Genomic DNA, 18,464 nt, shown 5'->3' on the forward strand with positions numbered 1-18,464 from the left:
CCACACCCATGGGGCAAATTAACAAAAGGGTTGCGCGAATATGCAAAACAAGACTAAACTAAACTGCATGATCTTAAAAGCACCCTCAAACTGTGAAATGCACCCCTCACCGTGCTGCTGAGCAAACAATGTATATAGCAGGAAATCGCCCCCCTTTCCATGCAAATGAGCCTCAAGTCCGATTCACAAAGATTAGCGCAAATAGCCACAGTTGAAGTGAAATAATTGGTCTTCAGAGAGTTGGTCGTAACTCAAGCGCGTTCATGAAAGGGTTATCCGATTAAATGCAGTCATTTGGGGTGGCAAAGGCAGTTTTGTGATGAAAAAGTATGAATTAATCTCTGCTAAATAGCGCCCCAGGTGGAGCAGACAGTGGTTGCAAATGATTCGCAATTTACAGTGAAATAAGCAGCCGCCTTCCTCGAGAAGCCTTCCTGTGTCTGCGCAGACACACTGAAAACTGCATGAACTGTTTTCACAGCACGGGGGTCATTACTGTGGCGCCCGGCGTGGCGCTCGCTGTTGGCCGGAGCTACGCTCTGACCGTGGAAGGGATGGACAACGGGCCTGTGCCCCAGAGAAGGTAAGAGTTTCTCTCAGCCTTTAATCCCTCGGCCTTTTTTGTACGTCGTCTTTCCAGAGCCAGAGCTTGAAAAGATGTCAGATTTGGAGAGCTTTGGGACTCTTTGTCAGGCACTCGACAGCACTTTCAAACCCTCTCTGTTCAGACATTTTCAGCTGAGCCGTTTTTGAGATGCATCAGGAATTGTGGTTTTAGACGTCGTGAAAATAGTAAGAAGGGAGAAGAGCGATTACAACAATACAGGAGAATGAAATCTTCGCTGCTAGTTACCCTCTTGACTGAAAAGGATAGGCTACTGTCTGCATTTCAGAGAAAGGGCATTTTTAGCAAATGCAGACATCCATCAAGATAAGCAAATGCCACAGACATTAAAGACACAAAGTGTAATGACATCTGGACATTCTGAAGGATACGGACTTGATAAGGTGACATTTTATACATTTTTTTTTTAACGGCCTGCACCCTGTTTTCTGTCTCCTGCCAGTCTTCAATCAATGAGCCGTGACTTTCAGCCGCTCACAAACACAGGCCTTTCCCCAACTTGGGTTATTTCAGGAAAAATGCTGCCGTCACCGACATCCTTTTGCTCTTTGTGTATTTATTAGGTTGTCTGGCGGAGAGCTGTTCAATTTAGAAGGTTTAGTTTGACCAATTACCATGTAATATCTCCGAAAACAAGCAAATCCATAAAGATCTTTGTGACCAACAATCCATCTCAAACACCGGCCGCTTGGTGGGACATTCGGGTGTGTTCTGCTGGTGATGACGTTGAGCTGTAATAAAAAATAAAAAAAACCTTCCATGTAGAGGTGAGCAGTGGTTTAGTCTCCATTCTCCACAACCCCATGACTTTTATTTTCCAACGTGTCACCCGTGCAGGTTTCTCAGATTCTAATGGTCCCAGTGTGAAGCCTGGCTCTATTGATCCTTTGCACATCTCTAATGGAAGCTAACAATGAAAGGATCTAAAAACCTCTCAGCATTTCTGCCACTCAGAGCTGCACATCTCCGTTGACTTGTGGTTTGTCCTCAGAGTTACCCAAAACGGACTCCATCTACCGAGTCTAATAAATCAACCCAGATTCATTCATTCAGTCACAAATGCATTATGTTGCTCTCTCCAACAATATTTAGTTGTCATAAAAGCTAGAGGGGTCTCCCCTCTCGTACATGGCTCCAGCCAAATCGATACAGAATGTGCACAACACCAGATTGAGATGGTTCCAGTGCTCGGCCCACAGAAAATTCCCCAGACCCTCAGTTTTGTCTCAGCTGAAAACATAACCCGCATCGGAAATCAATATCCATCTCGTCGACCTGATTTGTTAAAACTACGGGTCCCGACCCGGCGGTGGCCGTGACATTTGTGGTTGGAGAGGACGACCGTTTAAGGATGCTCGACGCGCGCGCTTCGCCGGGATTAGAGGTGCTCTCCGTGGCCTACATAGACGCAACCTAGCGACTGTAAAACGGTGAAGGCTTGGGGGTGTCATTTCATTCTTTCATCCCACGCTAGCGTTGGAGAAAAAGAGGGCACCACCGGAGAGAACAGATAAGACGGCATAAGATTTGAGATAAATAGCTGGTGAGAGATCGAGGTAAATGAGCCGCGCTGCACTACAGCGTAAGAGGCGTGTAGGAAAATACGCAGGTCATTGCTAATGACTTAGTTGCAGGAAATTAATTACAGGAAATTTAATAATGTATTTAAAGTTAAAAAAGGAGCCACGATACAGTCTGAAAGAACAGTAATAGTATTATTAATGTTTAAACCCGGAAACAAAAGCAGGTGGTTCCTGATTGTCTCCTGTAAAGACAGCGGACAAACTGCATTTGTTACTCTAAGATGATTATTTAATTTAAAAAGTTTTTCGTTACAAAAAAGAAATCCGCATTGATGAAACACTTTATTTTGTTATATACTGTTGCCTGACGCCGACCCTTCTGACCTCACTGGAGCCCAGAGCTAACATCACATCCATGTGTTTTTGGAACAGATTGCTCGTTAAAGTACAACTCAAGATGTATGGAAATGAAAAACGGATCAATAGCAGTGGTAGGAATATGAACTTCTGTTATGGACCATTGCGGGTTTCAGTTTTCATGTCAATGGGTTTTATTACCAGAAGAAGCTTTAGGCTGCTGCTCGCCAACCAGTCCGCTAATTCAACGCACATTTATTGTGCTACTTAATGTCTGTACGTGCATGTGTGTGGGTTCGTGGCGCACAAGCAGAACCGTGTTCTATGTAGCCACGGCGCTGAAGTGGATGATGCATATGTGTCTTGCTACCATTGGTAGACAAAAGAGTTTTAGGGTGGAAAAAGAGAGGGCAAAAATAAGTACGGTAGATCCCACAACTGAATAATCTCCAGTCCCTCAGTTGTTTTCCATCCATAAAGCCATCTGAATTGTTTAAATAGAAAACTGGTTTTCTCTCCCTGCGGTAGCTTACATTTTCCAAGCCTTTATCTTTTTATTTTTTTATTGTTGTGAATGTAAACAGATTTTGTGGGCTATTGTTTGGACCCGGGGTTCTTTGGCTTTTTTCAGTCGATGATCCAGTTTCAGTGGAGTTAATCTCTCCCTGCTGAAAGGAGCTCTCTCGCCGAGCAGGGAGACAAACTAAAACCAGCAGCTTCTTCCCCTGAAAATCAGGGTGAGTAAAAACAGGCCGAATCCATCGTGTCGCGTGTTGTCGAAGCTGAGAAATTGGACTGATTGGGCTTTTTTCTGACCAGCTAATTAGGATGTATCACTAAGGAGCAGTAAGAAAAACAATTACAGCTTGAATGTCCCCATCTGGTACTAGCGGCATGTTTTTTATCCAGAGGATGTTCATTGACACCACATCAGACCTCAACACTTCTTTTGATAAATGTAATATGTATTGACCCAGGGTGGGTGTTGTTTATTTGCAAATTTAGTGTTGTTATATATTACAAGGATATAATAAATCATACCAATTTTATTTTGTAGTAATTACTGAGAGACCCAGCTCTTGAATCTTGTTCTTCTGGGAAGCTGTCGCCCAGGATTGAAATACATGTCTGAATTATCTCAAATAATTGGTGTAGCAGATGTCCAGCTGGTGTCCAGATGCCAGTTCAGTCTTGTTTCATTTGCGGTCAGTGTCTTGTTATCTCCATTATGTTATGCTGAAAAAGGAAGTTTGACATGACAACTTTAAGCGAGGTGATCAAATACTTTGGAAGAAAAACTGACACAAGGAAATGAGCAGCTCTGTCAACAGTTAAGGTCACATTCTATTGTTTAGATTCATGTATTCACTAAGAACAGATATTTATCACAGGCAAAGTGAAAGCAAAGCTCTTGTAATATAAATATATCCGTATAGGAGGTCCTCTTTCTGATGGGCTCTTTACACACATTTCAAACAAGGTCATTTAGAGGCTCTGGTACTTATTTGAAGCCATTTCATAACCGGTCAAAGGTTCCTCGCAGTCTCTCCAAGATTCTGAAAGACTTATGCAATGTGTCACTCTATTCAGGCATCGTTTTATTTATTAATTTGACAGAATAGAGCGATCAGCCTCTACGCGAATGAGTTATTGACACACCGCCGTTGGGAAACAAAAGCCGTCCATCCACTTTTCTTTTTGAAGGTTCACCGCTCACTGTCCCATGATCCACTTGCGCTGCCCCCCAGCTCTTCTCTTCCACCCTTCCTCCTCTCGTCCCGCGCCGCTACTGTTTCTCTGTTATCCGCTTCTCTTTCAGGGCCGCCTCTCTTATCTGTCTTTGTAATCTCTCTCATTTGGCTTCGGCCCATTCTCTTCTTCTCACCTTCCCTTCTCGTTAGATCCTCCATCACTACGGTCTATATCGAAGTGTTGCCCCCAAACAACCAGAGCCCCCCACGTTTCCCCCGACAACAATACAATCTGGAGATCAGCGAAGCCATGAGGACCGGAGCTACGCTGCTTAATCTGCAGGTACACACACGCACACACACACTATGTACCACTGGTTTTCACCACCTCCTTACAGATGAAGTCAATTATCTACTTCTTCCCCCACACCACAAAGGTCCAAATGTGTTTATTTCATTTGTGTTTTAGCTGGATGTTATTCCACTATTATTGATATGAAATTGTATTTTGTCGCTTCACACAATTGAACCTTTTGATGTTTGAAGGCATTCAAGCAGAGGCTGAATGGGTCAAACGTGTAGTCATTATGTGTTAAACCCTATTTCAAACTTTTAGCTATTTATTTGAACTTTTTCAACTGTGCAACAATTTTTTCATTACTTACAAAGCTCAAAAGCCAAAGAGTTTCCCAACAGTATATAATTCAGACATGGTGTGCAAAGGTTACTCACTCAGCTTACTCACTATGTTAAAATATTCTTCATATTTTCCATTTAATGAAGACTTAACATCCTACATACTTTACCACATGCAACATATAGTGCTGGGACCTTCTGATGGAGATGTGTGTAAATGTACGTTTCTGTCATTACTTCTGAAGGCAGTGGATCGGGAGAGTGATGACATCACATACAAAATCCTCAGAGGAGACACCTTCGGACATTTTTCTCTGCAGCAGGAGTAAGCTCACGCATACAATTACACACTCAAGTTTGTTTATTTACAAAGCTTGGCGTTATCAGTTTCATTTGTGTACTTTTTGTATGTGGTGTAACCGTGGCAATATAACGTTTGCGTATTTATCTGGTTGAAAGTGGTCCAAATTATTTCGCACAGGGCACCAAGGGCTTCACATCCTTACTCTGTACTCTCCTCCGCACACACACACACACACTGGCTCTGAGGACTTTTGTTGTATTTATTCATGTATTGCTCATTAAAAATGCATTTATTATACTGGGGAAAGGATAGAAGAACAATAGAAAAGGACTGAGTAAAGAAGTCCTCTACATCAGCCGGTCGGCTCAGGATGGAGAAATTCTTCACTGTCTTTGTTCAGATTTTGTATCAGTTCAGTTATGGCAGTGCATGTGGAGAGCACTAGAGTTCTAGTATTGGAGGAACACACACTAATGGCGTGTTAGATATTAAAGTACAATGATCAGTGATGAGCTTTTAGGAGGTGTATCACCATTTGTTCATGAATACTATTGAATTATCATGGGTTCATCTCGAACAATAGGATTTATTTGTAGGGCCTCATCACATTTTGTAGCAGATGATTGGTTGGAGAGCCGTAGACAAAAAGAGGAAAATGTGTCAAAACATGTGGTGTGAAGGAGAAATTGATTTATTCATGAATCATCCATAAATATACATGAAAAGTTTTGTAGTGTTCTTCAGATCTTTCCCTCTGGAGACCACTTAAAGGTCTGTATACACACACAAAGACAATATTTGAACAAATGTGCATTTCAGACAGGGGACTTAAAAACACTTAAATCATTATTCAAATCCTCACTTAGCAAGTAAATGGTGAATCTGGTGGAGATCAAAGCTTGCTTTGGGTTTTGATTGGTCCGAAGTCTCCGGCTGCACTCAAGTCGTCATTCTACTTCTTCAGTTAACTTGCAGAGTGGTCTTTGACTTATGCATTATTCACTCGCCCTTAAATCTCACGTTTTGCTTCTGTACCAATAGACCCATAAATGTATGTTGTAAGACCCTTTTTTATCACCATTAGTCAATAGAATAAAAAAGTTTCTATTTAACGTGCAGTATTGATCTTACTCCAAGTATTTTGCATATAGATTATATTTGAGGGAAAAGAGTATTTCTTATGACACACTACTGTCCAAGCCAGTACAGCAACAGCACCCAAGAGGGCATTCCTCAATACCATTATGGGCAAGTTGACAGGTATGAGGCATCTTCTGCATGTGTAAAGAAGCTATAATGGCCGTTAATGTTTTTAGGCAGCAGTTATCAGTGCTTGCAATCTTCTGAGAAGTGTTCTCCCCGAAGTGGGGAGAAGATAAATAGGTGTCCAAATTTGCCCCTTGATCCAGAGTTAGCATACAAACTGCCTACAATGCCTGGAAGTATCAGCATGAGAATGATTAACCCGGTTAGCCATTAATTCATTATGAACTGAAACTTCTCATAACATTTAGGACTCCCCAGCTGTGATTTTATTGTACTGTTTTTCCTGTGATTCATGCCCGGCGTGTTCTTGCTCCAGTTCAGGGTATTTGGTGCTGGACAAGTCTCTGGACAGGGAGTCGGTGGATTATTATTCACTGGTGGTCACGGCCTCCGACGGACACCCGGACGGGGTAAGAAACCGAGCTCCGCCACACAGATGTTAACAGTTGGTCCCACACGTCAGCTCTGGCGTCGTGTAAAAACAGGGATATCAGAAAATATCAAAATGAAAACGGTAACAGGGAATTTTAACTTTTTTAATACTGAAATATCTTGAACAAGTGAGTCCCATGGTGTCTACGACTTCAACAGATGTAACAGACGAGACCTCGTGGTCTAAGAATACTTACACTATTTATTACTTTCTCAAGCTGCAAGTCTTATTTCCCAAATTACAATGACGCGGAGGTTTCCCCTAATTGTTTTCAAATATCAGGTAAAGCTGCAAATGCATTGGTAGTGGGGAACAAACATATCCGTGTACATAATGACCGCAAAAATCCGTATTCACTCCGCTGCCGGAGCTATTTTGGGCAGATGGAGTGTGTGCCCTCTTCTGTTTGTGTTCGTCTCATCTTTCCTCTTTTTAAAATTCAAGCCTTCAGTTTCTCCAGAGATAAGAAGACATCGGGTGGAGTCCTGCACCATCCTTTTCCACTCTACGCTTTTCAGCGTTGTCCCTTTCTGGCTTCTCCTCTCCCTCTCATCATCCATCTGTTAGTCAAGCGTGAAAAGGCATATTAGTCCCCGAGAGCCCCCCCCCCCCCCCTCCCCCCCCCACGTGTCACTAAAGCAAAAGGCGACTGCTGAGGTCCCCTGTGAGACGGGAAAATGATGAGTTGAATACTCCGACCTTCTCCCGCACACACCGTCGCACACAGGAAAAGGAGGGTGAGGGACGAAGAGAACGGGGGAGAGGTCTTAACAGTTGTATCGCGTGTTAATATGCAATTATATAAAGGGGTCTTAACACACACACTTAGTCAACTGCTCTCTGGACCTTGACAATTAGTGTGTTCTCTTTGTGCCCCCAAGGTCTGTAAGTTAGAAAAAAAAAAAAACTAAGAGTAGTTTGGACATTTTTCTGCTTGACACTCCATTATATTTGGAACGAGCGAGAGAACGTGCACGAGGAAGGAGTGGTGGGAGCAACATGGAGAGACCGAAGGGAAGTCAGACAACAAAAGAAAAAGAAAAGTGAGAATAAAAGATTGGGGTCCAGTCCCCTGCATTCGGGCCCCATTAATCAGCATCATTCAAAGGCCTTGGGTTGTCTTTGTATGCGCGCACATGTCTGTGTCCCCTATTATTAAATGTCCCGCTGCAAGAGTGTCAGACTACAAAGTGCCTAATTGGCTATTTGGCCGGTGAATCCATCATAGTGCCAAAGATTGAGGGCCCTACAAGCTGCTGCGGCACAACAGCTCCACTGAAAAGGCGCCGTCGGTCTGTCGGATGCGGCAATCATGTTTCTCCCGTTAATTGCGATTAGAAGCTGCGGCTTTTGAAGGTTTGTTCAGTAGCTGAGAGAATAGGGCTGATGTTTAATACCTACAATGCTATGAAAGCACTTTATGTGACACTGGATTTGTGTGAGTGGCTGCTGAGGAATTGTAAAGACCGGCGGGCCTCTCTCTCGGAACGTGGGACTCGAATGAAACCAAAGTCACACCCAACGCAAGAGGATTTGACTGCTGCTTAACTTTCACATGCAATGAAAAATATCTAATCGAGGTTTATTAGGAAAGTACGGCTGTGTTGCATGGTAGAGAATACATCTGTAACGCTTAAAGGAACGGTACGTAGGAGTTTTAGTTAGCTCCTCCTCCCGAGCTCATCGAGGAAGCCAGTCCCAAATCGTGTCTGCCTTTCCTTTTGCCTTCCTTCCCATTGGTTTTGGGCTGGCTGTCGATGCCCTTTTCCGTGGCTTCGTCTTGAATGGCGCACACTTCTACGGGATCATTGATGATTGAAAGGGACTTCTTTCCATATTGAGCCTTTAGGAATATCGTGTCTCCAAATTTGGGCGTGTGTAAGACTTTGGCATTGGGCCAAGACATCATCTAGATAATAAACTCTAAGCTGTAAGGTTATCGAAAAAATGATTTGCTTAAAGCCCCCGATGGAAAATGGAGCTTACTCTGTCTCATCTTGTCTATGTCTGGCTGTGTGTGTGTGTGTGTGTGTGTGTGTGTGTGTGTGTGTGTGTGTGTTTTTGTTTGCCAGTGATGCTCACAGCCTTCTTTTTCATTTTATCAGAGCCTGTTCTGTTTTACTTATATTGGCATTCGGATAAACCGTTTTGTCAAGTGTGAGCTCTTAACCTCAAATTACTGCATCGCCGTTTGCCCTGCCAACCTCAACTGTGTGATTTTCCCTCTCCTTCACACACACACACTCGCATTTTCTTTTTTCGCCCCATTGTTGTGAATCGGTTAGCTTTTCTCCATTTTCCACTTCCTCCTAGTTGCCTTCGCCAAAAGTCAGATCTTTCTCGCTCGCCCTCTCTTGCTGTCAAACAGTCAAACTTAATTATCGGTGACCTTTGACCAGCTTCTCTCCCTTTCCTTGTTAAACGCGCTGATGTTTACTGCAAAAATGATATGTCTAATGAATCCAAACATTCTACGCCACACGTGATCGGTTAAGTGTGCCGGCTCATTCTTTATCTACTGAATGACCAAAAACCATGTGATTGACAAGAACGAATGTTCTTTTTTTAGTTCCTAGCAACCCTAAAGTAAGTTTCACATATGCATATTTCAAACACGTTTCTTTTGTCATTGCAACACAGTTTTTAAATCCACCTTTTAATTAAAACAGTTGTTGGAAGCAAAACAAATAGGACACGAGGAGCAAAGTGCAGCCAATAAGCAAACACAAAGGGCTCTTTAGTTTGGTACATAAGAGGGAAAAATAGACAGTTTTTAGTGTGGATGAATTTTTCCTGTAAAATCCATCCACACTAAAGAAACGTAACAACCCTTGAAAATGACGTCTAATGGAACACAAGCCGGCTTTTGTCTGGTTGTCTGATTTGTTGTGTGTTCTTTGGTCATACGCGTGCAGACCTCCACTGTGACGGTGAGCGTTGTGGTGACCGACGTCAACGACAACGACCCGCTGTTCGACCCGTCGCTGCCAGTGAACCTCACCGTCATGGAGGAGCGGAACCACGCCTACGTCGGACAGGTCCAGGTAAAGATGAATATTTATCTCATTTTATTTTATGAATCCAAACACATTGGGATAGCATCTACAAAGACAGAGTGCACCTGTCTGTTATTCCTTTAGTTGAACACGTTTTAAACTGGGGACACAACCCTTTTTGTCATTGTGGCATAGACCATCAATGCAAGCGACCCGTCGTGGGCACCTTGAGAGATTTTACTTTCTTACTTTAACTGAATCACTGCATGTTTTATGTGGTAAGGGAATGTAAAGGAGACGACTACATGGAGACACACTGGCATCACACAGAGAGTCACAGAGGCTCTAATTAAGTTCTGCGCCTTATAATCTCCTACAATGGGGACCAGTGTTCAGTCACATAACTCTGTAAAGCTGGGTAGCTTTGTAATGAAGACGTGTGTGTGTGTGTGTGTGTGTGTGTCTCTTGTTGGTTGATGGACAGGATGCGAGACGATTAAATCAATCTGTCATTTCTACTAAAAAAATGCCACCGCCAATGACCTATTTATGTCAAATTATTTGAATATTATGTCAACATAAATAGGCCTATATAATAATACTGTATATAATATAACATCTTTATATTATTCAGTATAATAGTTCAACAACAGCAAATGTTATGCAGAGCTTGGACATCATATGCAGGGGATCAAGTCAGTTTAACACAGTTAAGGTGACATTCTAATGCGGCTTGGTCACGTGGAGACGGGTGGGAAGATAAGCAACCTGATATATAGTGAAACAGAAAGAGGGACAAAAACAAAATCCTTACAAAAAAGACCCAAAATCACATTAACGCTGAATGTTTTGGTCGAAATACGAGAGGTAAGAAAATGGCAGATTTTCATGGCAGCAAAGTTGAGGCTTAGATTGCAGGCTTGAAGAATGCTTTTTCAAACACTGTACTACTTATTTATTGAAGTGTAAGCAGCCATCTTAGGGTGTTTAGTGCTTTAAACAGTGCAGCTGAAGAGTGACCCACTTTTATTGATGACATGAAGGCATTTCAAGTTTGTTTGTGTGGCTGCATTCTTCAGGTTTGGTGAATTCTCTCAGGAGACTGGAGTCTAGTGTTAACCTGATCTTAACTCAAACTATTCCATCCTGTTGTGTATTCCATCTGTGTGGTAATAGCGGCAAATCCAAAACAAATACGGACAAATGTATATTATTGTCTGTAACAATTATACTTGAATGTATAATAAATAAATGAGTGAGCAGTGAGAAGTGTGGGATGCATTCTCACCGACATCAGCGTCCTCAAAGACTCCTGGACGTGTTCCAGACCTGATAACGGACTCATGTGTTACCCAGACGGGGGTCACGGGGTAAATCTGACACTTGGATGGGCTCTGATCTTTGAAGCCGCTCACTCGGGTTGCACGCTCGCCTGCAGGCTTGTGTCGTAGCCTTTATGCACCAGGGTCAGGGGCCCTTTGATCAGTCTGACACTTTGCCAGGTTTTAAATGTTAACCAGGCTTCTTTGGTTGAACACCACGACGAGTACTGAGATGAATATATGGCCCTTGTACGACCCATGTCTAGGGTTACCTACCGTTAATAGGTTCCAGAGTAAAATGCTAAATTCCCGTTCATTTGGACAACGGGGTGCTGTTCCCGAACACGTCACCCCAACCGTATCTTTAAAATGTAAAGTTTTGCACAGACTTTTGGACATGTTCCAATTTCAACATCCGAAAGCTCACCCGTACCTTAAGGGAGGGCACTTGGAAGTAATCCAATCCTGATCTACCTACCTTTCAAGGACCCTTGGATATGTTCCAAACCAAAACAGACGTCGTGATCCCCCAGCGGGCTCCGTAAGGCACGACTCCGGGCCTCATTCCAAACCAGGGTCCCTTCCTGTAGGTATTTAAGCGATTCCCACATGAACGAATGGACTTGACCCCGGTGGTATGATGCTGCTGTGTGGGAGAAAGATGGATAGAGGGGAGGAAGTGAGACATGCATGGGTGGCCGAGAGAAATGAGAGAGAGAGAGAGAGAGAGAGATGCATTCTTAATCCGACTTGCATGAGTGGGAGACTTTTATTTATCTTAAAGAGGTGAAAAATGCATTGGAAAAAGGAAAGCCTGGATACATTTAGAGTGAGTTCATCTGGCCATCAGAGATTTAGAGGTCAAAGATAATAAGGAAAGGAAACCCTTCATCTGAATGATGCAGTGGAAGAAGGAAGCGAGAACTCCAGCAGTGATTCAACTGCAATTGTTTTCTTTACCAATATGACCTTGAGAAGCAGTGGACAAGGCAGCATCACGTCAACCGCATTGACACCCAATGCACACGCCATTTAGCTTCAAAAATTCAATATTGACCTCAAGCATTTTGTTTAGTGCCTCAATGAGATTCAAGCTTTTCCAACAGTGCTGCAGTACAGCAGATTAATTCAGTGATTCGCGCGCCTTGCAGCTCAGAGAGGGGAATGAATCTGGGAAATTGTCTGCTGCAGTTTTTAGGTGCATTAAAAAAAACATGCGGCCTGTTGGTCCCTCGCCTGTCACAACAGCACGGCTGTCTGCACTCAAAATCTCCAAGAAATGGCTCCGCGTTAAGACTGCTCACAAATGTTGTCTCTTCTCTCTAGGAGGTTTTAAATGGTTAAAGCCTGTTAAAGAGAAGAAGAAAAATATTTAGATGCAGAGCGATGGTTAAACTGCAGAGGAACGAGCAACATAGACCTGGTATCTGGTTGTAGTATCGCAGCTATTATTAACCACAATCGGGTGCTTGATTCGTTTTATAGTCTGATTTAGTTGATCCTAACATGCCAACATTAATGCTAGGATGCACAATGAACCCAAGAAAACCCAACTGATATGGAATGCAAGTGTTTTTTTTTCTTCTTTACATTCACAAATCAGCATTTACAGTATATATTGATTTTTTTTTTGTGTGTGTACGTGTATCCCACTGAGAGACTGCTGATGATATGTGACTGGATGGTGTCTTGGTGCAGCAAATAAATGAGCTCTCTAACACTGATTTAGTAAGTAAGTCACATATTAACTGAGTCAATTAGTTTCTGTTGCGGAATCCTTGGATGAAATTAGTTAGTTTAAGGTGAAAAAAAAACGATGAAAAGCAAAATTAAGGATATTTGGTAGAAAACCTGTATGAGCAGGTATTAGAGAGAAATTTCAAGCTTTAAGCTGCTTTTCTTTGTCTTTGCAGCAGATGTAAGGCAGCCGAAACATTCATTTTATTGTGGCTCTAGCTTTTAAGCGTCTGGCAGTGTAGGTTTGATGAGAGAAATGTGATATAATAACAAATAACAGAGGAAGGTCGGAGAAAAAGTGCCAGGAACTGCAGACATAAATATGTTTGACTTCAGGATGAATAATTGATTGATTAAGGTTTTCTGGGTAATGATGTTTCCCCTGTCAAATATCAAACATCAAACATTTCAGAAAATGATTTGGGTCTCAAATCTGTGTGGAAACACGTGAAAGAAAACACGCAAGGAGCCAACACATCTCCACTTCCTCATGCTGTTTCATATTTACTAAACCCCTATGGTTGTACGCACACAAACTGGTTTTTTCCCCCCCACTCCCTCACTTTCTCTCTTTCAGTGTATGTGTTTTAATCTCTGCCTCCCCCCCTTCTCCAAACGGCCCAAGAAAATCACCCAGAAGCGCGACGCTCCATTAAATTAATAGTACAGCTTTACAACTAGAAATCAATGAGCCACAGAACACAAATCAGAAAAAAAGCCCTTCATGCCCCTCTCTGGCGTTCTGCGTTACAGTGCCAGGATGAAACCCATTTTCTATGCATCCTAATAGTTGCAGTGGGAGACCAGATGAAAGTTTAATGATCCTGAATAGGGGGAAACAGGGAAAAATGGGTCAGCAGGAAGTCAGCCAATGGAATATAATGATGAATTGAGATATGAGCTTTAGAGAAACATGTTAAACTGACAAGTCATACACCAGGTAATAGTCAATAGGCGTGAAATTGTTATGAATCCAAATTACTTTATTGATTCTTTAACTTTTCATCTGGTGCTGTTATCAGGTCAATACTTTACACGTGATTCTTTGATGACTAAATACTTAATTTTAACCTCAGCTGTACAGTTATTTACTGCTAATGGAAAAAATGCAATTAAAACGAATAGAGTTAAGATAAATTAAACTAGTATTAAAGTAAAAGTATGTTAACATGGTGAATGTTTGCATTGTCATTGGGAGTATTTGGCATCGCTGTCAGGCAGAGCTGAGGACTCTTTTTCCAGGTTTTGTCATAATTGTGTAATCTTAATAATAATAAATCTATTTTGTCCCATCATTAACGTCACATCATTGTCGTGGCCGTGACATGATTCATGGTGACAACGTGCAAACTAAAACCTAATGTGTCATCGTTAATCATTTCTCTCTCTGTGTTTTTAACGTTGAATCACCTCGGAATAACCCTCCTCCTGACTTATTGACTCATCAAGCTCTGCCTAACAACATGATAATCACATATTCGGCGTTCCTACTGTTAGCAACGTGAATCTTTGTGAATCAATTGTAACAAAGGAAATAAGTACTTCTTTTTTACCAAGTGGAAATTGAAACCACTGACTCTTTTTTTTTTTTTTTTTTTTCCTACTCGCAGACAATCATTTTAATTGCTCTGGACGAGTGTGAAGTGCTGACAGGTGAATCTATTCTCTCGTGTTTGCCTTGAACCACGACCTCTCGCTGCACAAATTAAAAAAGGAGCACCGGGTAGAAGTACAAGGCCGAAAGGTCAGAGCTAACACAAATTAAATGTGGATACATCCAAATGTGATCAAAGCGCATTGGCTGCAAAATGACTTTGATGAATCTCTTGTGAGTCATTTATGTCGCTCTCACAAGGACAAACCCATTCACTCACTTTCTTGCAAATGTATTTATCTTCTCCCCACAGGAAAAGCTCAGTAAATGTTAACGAGATTGAAAGAGGCTGAGTATCGGCCTGTTGTGTACATCCACACACTTCATTAACACTGTTTTTTTTTTTCCAGATTGACTTGAGAGGGAGTTCACTTTCAATCAAAGAACGGCGTGCTTCAATGGCCGACTGATGACTTGTAGCTCCTTTCTAATTGCTTTTCGTGCGTATCTCCCTCCCCGGCGTCTGCATCTAGGCGACGGACCCGGATCTCGGGGCGAGCGGTCAAGTGCATTATCGGCTCGTCAACCACCCGACGCTGTTTAGCATCAACGCCACGGGAGCCATCGCGACGACGGCGCCGCTGGACAGAGAGGTTCGGCTTGGAGCGGTCAATGCGCTTTGGACGCGTTTTTTTCCCCTGTCGCTGAAGCGTTGACGTTTGACTGCAATCTTATCTCGCCATCCAAGGTGAAAGGTCACTACTATCTGATCGTGGAGGCCTGGGACGGTGGAGTGGACCCTCGGCGATCCAGGTTGACGCTGTCCGTCGGCGTTCTGGATGTGGACGATAACAGCCCGGTGTTCACCCAGCAGGCGTACAACGTCACCTTACCCGAGAACAGCCCCAAGGATACAGTCATACTGCAGTTAAAGGTGAGTGAGTGCTTCAAAGATTTCCTAAGAAGTCAGAATTTTAAACACTTGACGACGCAAGAAGAAAATAAGCACCTTTTAGCTAGTTAAATCCAACAGCAGGAGAACTAGAATCACAAATCCATGCGGCGATCATCTTCTTCCTGTAGGCGATGGACGCCGACCTCGGCGCCAACCTCACGTATCAAATCCGAACGCGGGGCTCGGACCAGGGCATCGTTGGGCTGTTTGCCGTCGACCCGGCGACGGGAGCGCTGTCGGTCCTCAGAGTTCTGGACTACGAGGCTCTGGGCGAGTCCGAGCGCACGTACGCGTTCACGGTGGAGGCCACGGACGCCGGGGGAAGCATGCCTCCTGGACTCGCCTCTGTTACGGTCACAATCACGGTAAGAGTGTGGGTGGGTGTGTGGGTGTGGGTGTGTGGGTGTCCAGTACAGTACGTGTTTCCTGCATTCATGTTTCAGTCCGAGTGGGTTTCCTTATGTATTTGAATATATTTCATATAATATTTAGAATTTGTAAGTGACGGAAAAGTAATGATTTTTCTTATGGCCTTATGGCATAGTGTTACTGCTTTCGTATAATAGGTAAAGTGATTATTTAAAAAATGGCGTACAAATATAAACTTTAATTGATTGTGTTAGTAAGACTTTTGGTTGGCTAAAACCAAAATAAAAACCACACGTATTGCATCCATTACACTAATATTAGCATTTGGCTGTGGCCTTAAAGGTTATTTTACACAGATTTGGTGTTGATGCTGCAAGCAGCCGTTGCGTTTTCTCCTTTTGGGAGAACAGATGTTCCGCAGCCAATGAAGAGGGAGCCCGATTTAGTGAGTCATTTAGGTGACCGTAGGGAGAAAGTTAAAATGAGAAGGAAGATAAATTTGCGAAATTCAGTGAGAGCAAAACACCATCAGAGTAATTTTAAACAAGTTTAGTATTTACAAATGTTTGTCCTTTCGTAGAAAACCCCAAACAGCTGGATGTTATGCATGTTTACAACAGTAACGCCGCACTGTGTGTGTGTGTTTGTTTCGCTGCAGGACATGAATGACTTTTCTCCGGCATTCAGCCAGTCGGTGTACCGAGGCCTGGTCGCCCCGAATGCTTTCAAGGGAACCATCGTAACCACGGTGACGGCCAATGACTCTGACCCTGCGGTGAGCATTTCCAGCTGCTGCTATTCAAACTCGTTTTCACAGTTTGCTCCTAGAATTGTGTTTGGGAATAATGCAAGATAGCGATGCTTACCTTTCTTCAGAGGAACAGTTTTTCTTACCTCGGTTACATCTTTGTAATAAAGGCTGGTTTCATCTGCTTTCTGTAAAATTTATGTTTGCTCACTTTAAGGTTCAATTATGAGCGATTAAATAGTTTGGTGCAGTTAACTCTGTTTTAAAGGTTGTTAAAATGTTCTGAGTCTGAGTGCAGTGCGGATATAGCTGTGTGAATTTGCTGAGTCAAGCTGCCTTTTGTTTGGCCGCAGAAATGCGACGGCTGTGAAAAAAATTGCTCTGATCTTGATCGTGAACAGAAAACAACCGATGGGTAGATTTGAATCACAAAAAGAATATTTATATTTAAGAAAATACAAGAAAAACAGAAGGTTGATATTTCCAACTCTTCCATCTCCGTATGAAATCTTCCACACTGCCGATGTTTCCCCTATTTCCTCTTTAACTAATGCGCCTGCTGTCTTCCTGCATCAGCTTGATTGATCCAGACCTGAAGTCTTGAGCATAGCAAGACAGACTCTTGGGTCAAAATGTAGCATTAATCTTTCAAGACCTTGTTATATAAAGGCTCCCAACGCTCAAATAATGTAGCACCATAATGTGTGTGTGTTCCAGGAGGACGTTCACCTCAGTCGGTCATCTCCGTGTACTTGTTATCTTCGCAGGGAACCCCAGCGGGTCTGGTGCGCTACAAAGTCCGCCAGGAGGCCTTTCCCTACTCGGCCAGTATATTCGACGTGGAGGAAAAGACTGGAAACGTTGTAACCAGAGTCAACCTCAACGAAGAGCCCAACCTCAAGTTCAGGGTGAGTGTGCACGTTCAAATTTACAACTCACCTCGGGAATCCTTGATGAATAACTTTATATAATTGTATTTTTTTACTTTTATTTATTGGAAATATAAAACAATTTGCTATGGAGTGAACAAGCAGTAACGGTTTTCCTACTAAGACTTTAGTCCAATAGAAACATCACTGTAGATTTATCTTTATTTTGGGGGTTTAGCTGGTAGAGGATTGGGATTGCAGCACATTAATTAGGTCTTTAGAAATTAATTTGATCATTTTGTTACTGCAGATTGTACTTGCTTTCTTGTATAAGCCGTGAAGCATAATGGTGTCTTTGTTATAAATCCTTATCCTTTGTACGAAATATAACGCAGCAGCTTATTAGTTTCAAATTGCCTTTTCCCATCTGCAGTCCTCAATGTGGTTTTGGACCATTCTACTTTCATCCTTTCACTGCGCTTTAATTAACACAACAAGGATGGTCACTCAGGGGCCCGAATCTACGTTGTTTAGCTCAAACAAAATGAATCACAACACTGTGTACAATTTTTGGATCATCACTGAGAAAAACTCTGTCCAAGGTATCCTTTTTGCAAATTAAAAAAAACGATGACACTAAATAATTCATTTGATATGTAAGCCAATGTATATCAAATACAAGTCCGTCATACTATAATGCCACCAATGAGCACTACCAGGAAATGTATTGGGGATAGCTTTGCATGCATAAGCAAGTGTGCACGTCTAGAAACTAGTTTTTAAATATAAAACAACCCATTTTCAACATCAGTGCAGTTGAGAAAGAGAATCTTTGCACCAATGAGCAAAGCCTTTCACTATCACATGTTCCTTCATGGTTTCACCAGTTATGAGTTGTAAAATGAAGGGCATGTCATCTGTTTCAATCAATCAATTTCTAGGCTAAATAAGATGGTGGAGAGCCAACATTTTGATATCTGGAATTTAAAATTGTTCCTTCATTAGGAATCCCCAATGTTACCTCTTCAATTAAATGAAG

The 18,464-nt window shown here is 42.4% G+C and overlaps 1 protein-coding gene across 2 annotated transcripts in view; it reads left to right on the plus strand.

Annotated features, from left to right (window-relative positions):
• The window catches only part of LOC119212947 (protocadherin-15-like), a 91,363-nt gene that overhangs the window by 48,522 nt on the left and 24,377 nt on the right, over window positions 1-18,464 (plus strand). For both annotated transcript variants that reach the window (XM_062559993.1, XM_062559992.1), the window contains exons 16-25: window positions 482-583; window positions 4,407-4,539; window positions 5,078-5,157; window positions 6,719-6,812; window positions 9,751-9,879; window positions 15,018-15,137; window positions 15,233-15,418; window positions 15,568-15,804; window positions 16,467-16,583; window positions 17,324-17,464. In XM_062559993.1, the coding sequence (XP_062415977.1) occupies window positions 482-583; window positions 4,407-4,539; window positions 5,078-5,157; window positions 6,719-6,812; window positions 9,751-9,879; window positions 15,018-15,137; window positions 15,233-15,418; window positions 15,568-15,804; window positions 16,467-16,583; window positions 17,324-17,464 (1,339 nt within the window). The remainder of the gene's footprint in view (window positions 1-481; window positions 584-4,406; window positions 4,540-5,077; window positions 5,158-6,718; window positions 6,813-9,750; window positions 9,880-15,017; window positions 15,138-15,232; window positions 15,419-15,567; window positions 15,805-16,466; window positions 16,584-17,323; window positions 17,465-18,464) is intronic.

Source organism: Pungitius pungitius, chromosome 21, assembly GCF_949316345.1.
Source record: "Pungitius pungitius chromosome 21, fPunPun2.1, whole genome shotgun sequence".
NCBI lineage: Eukaryota > Metazoa > Chordata > Actinopteri > Perciformes > Gasterosteidae > Pungitius > Pungitius pungitius.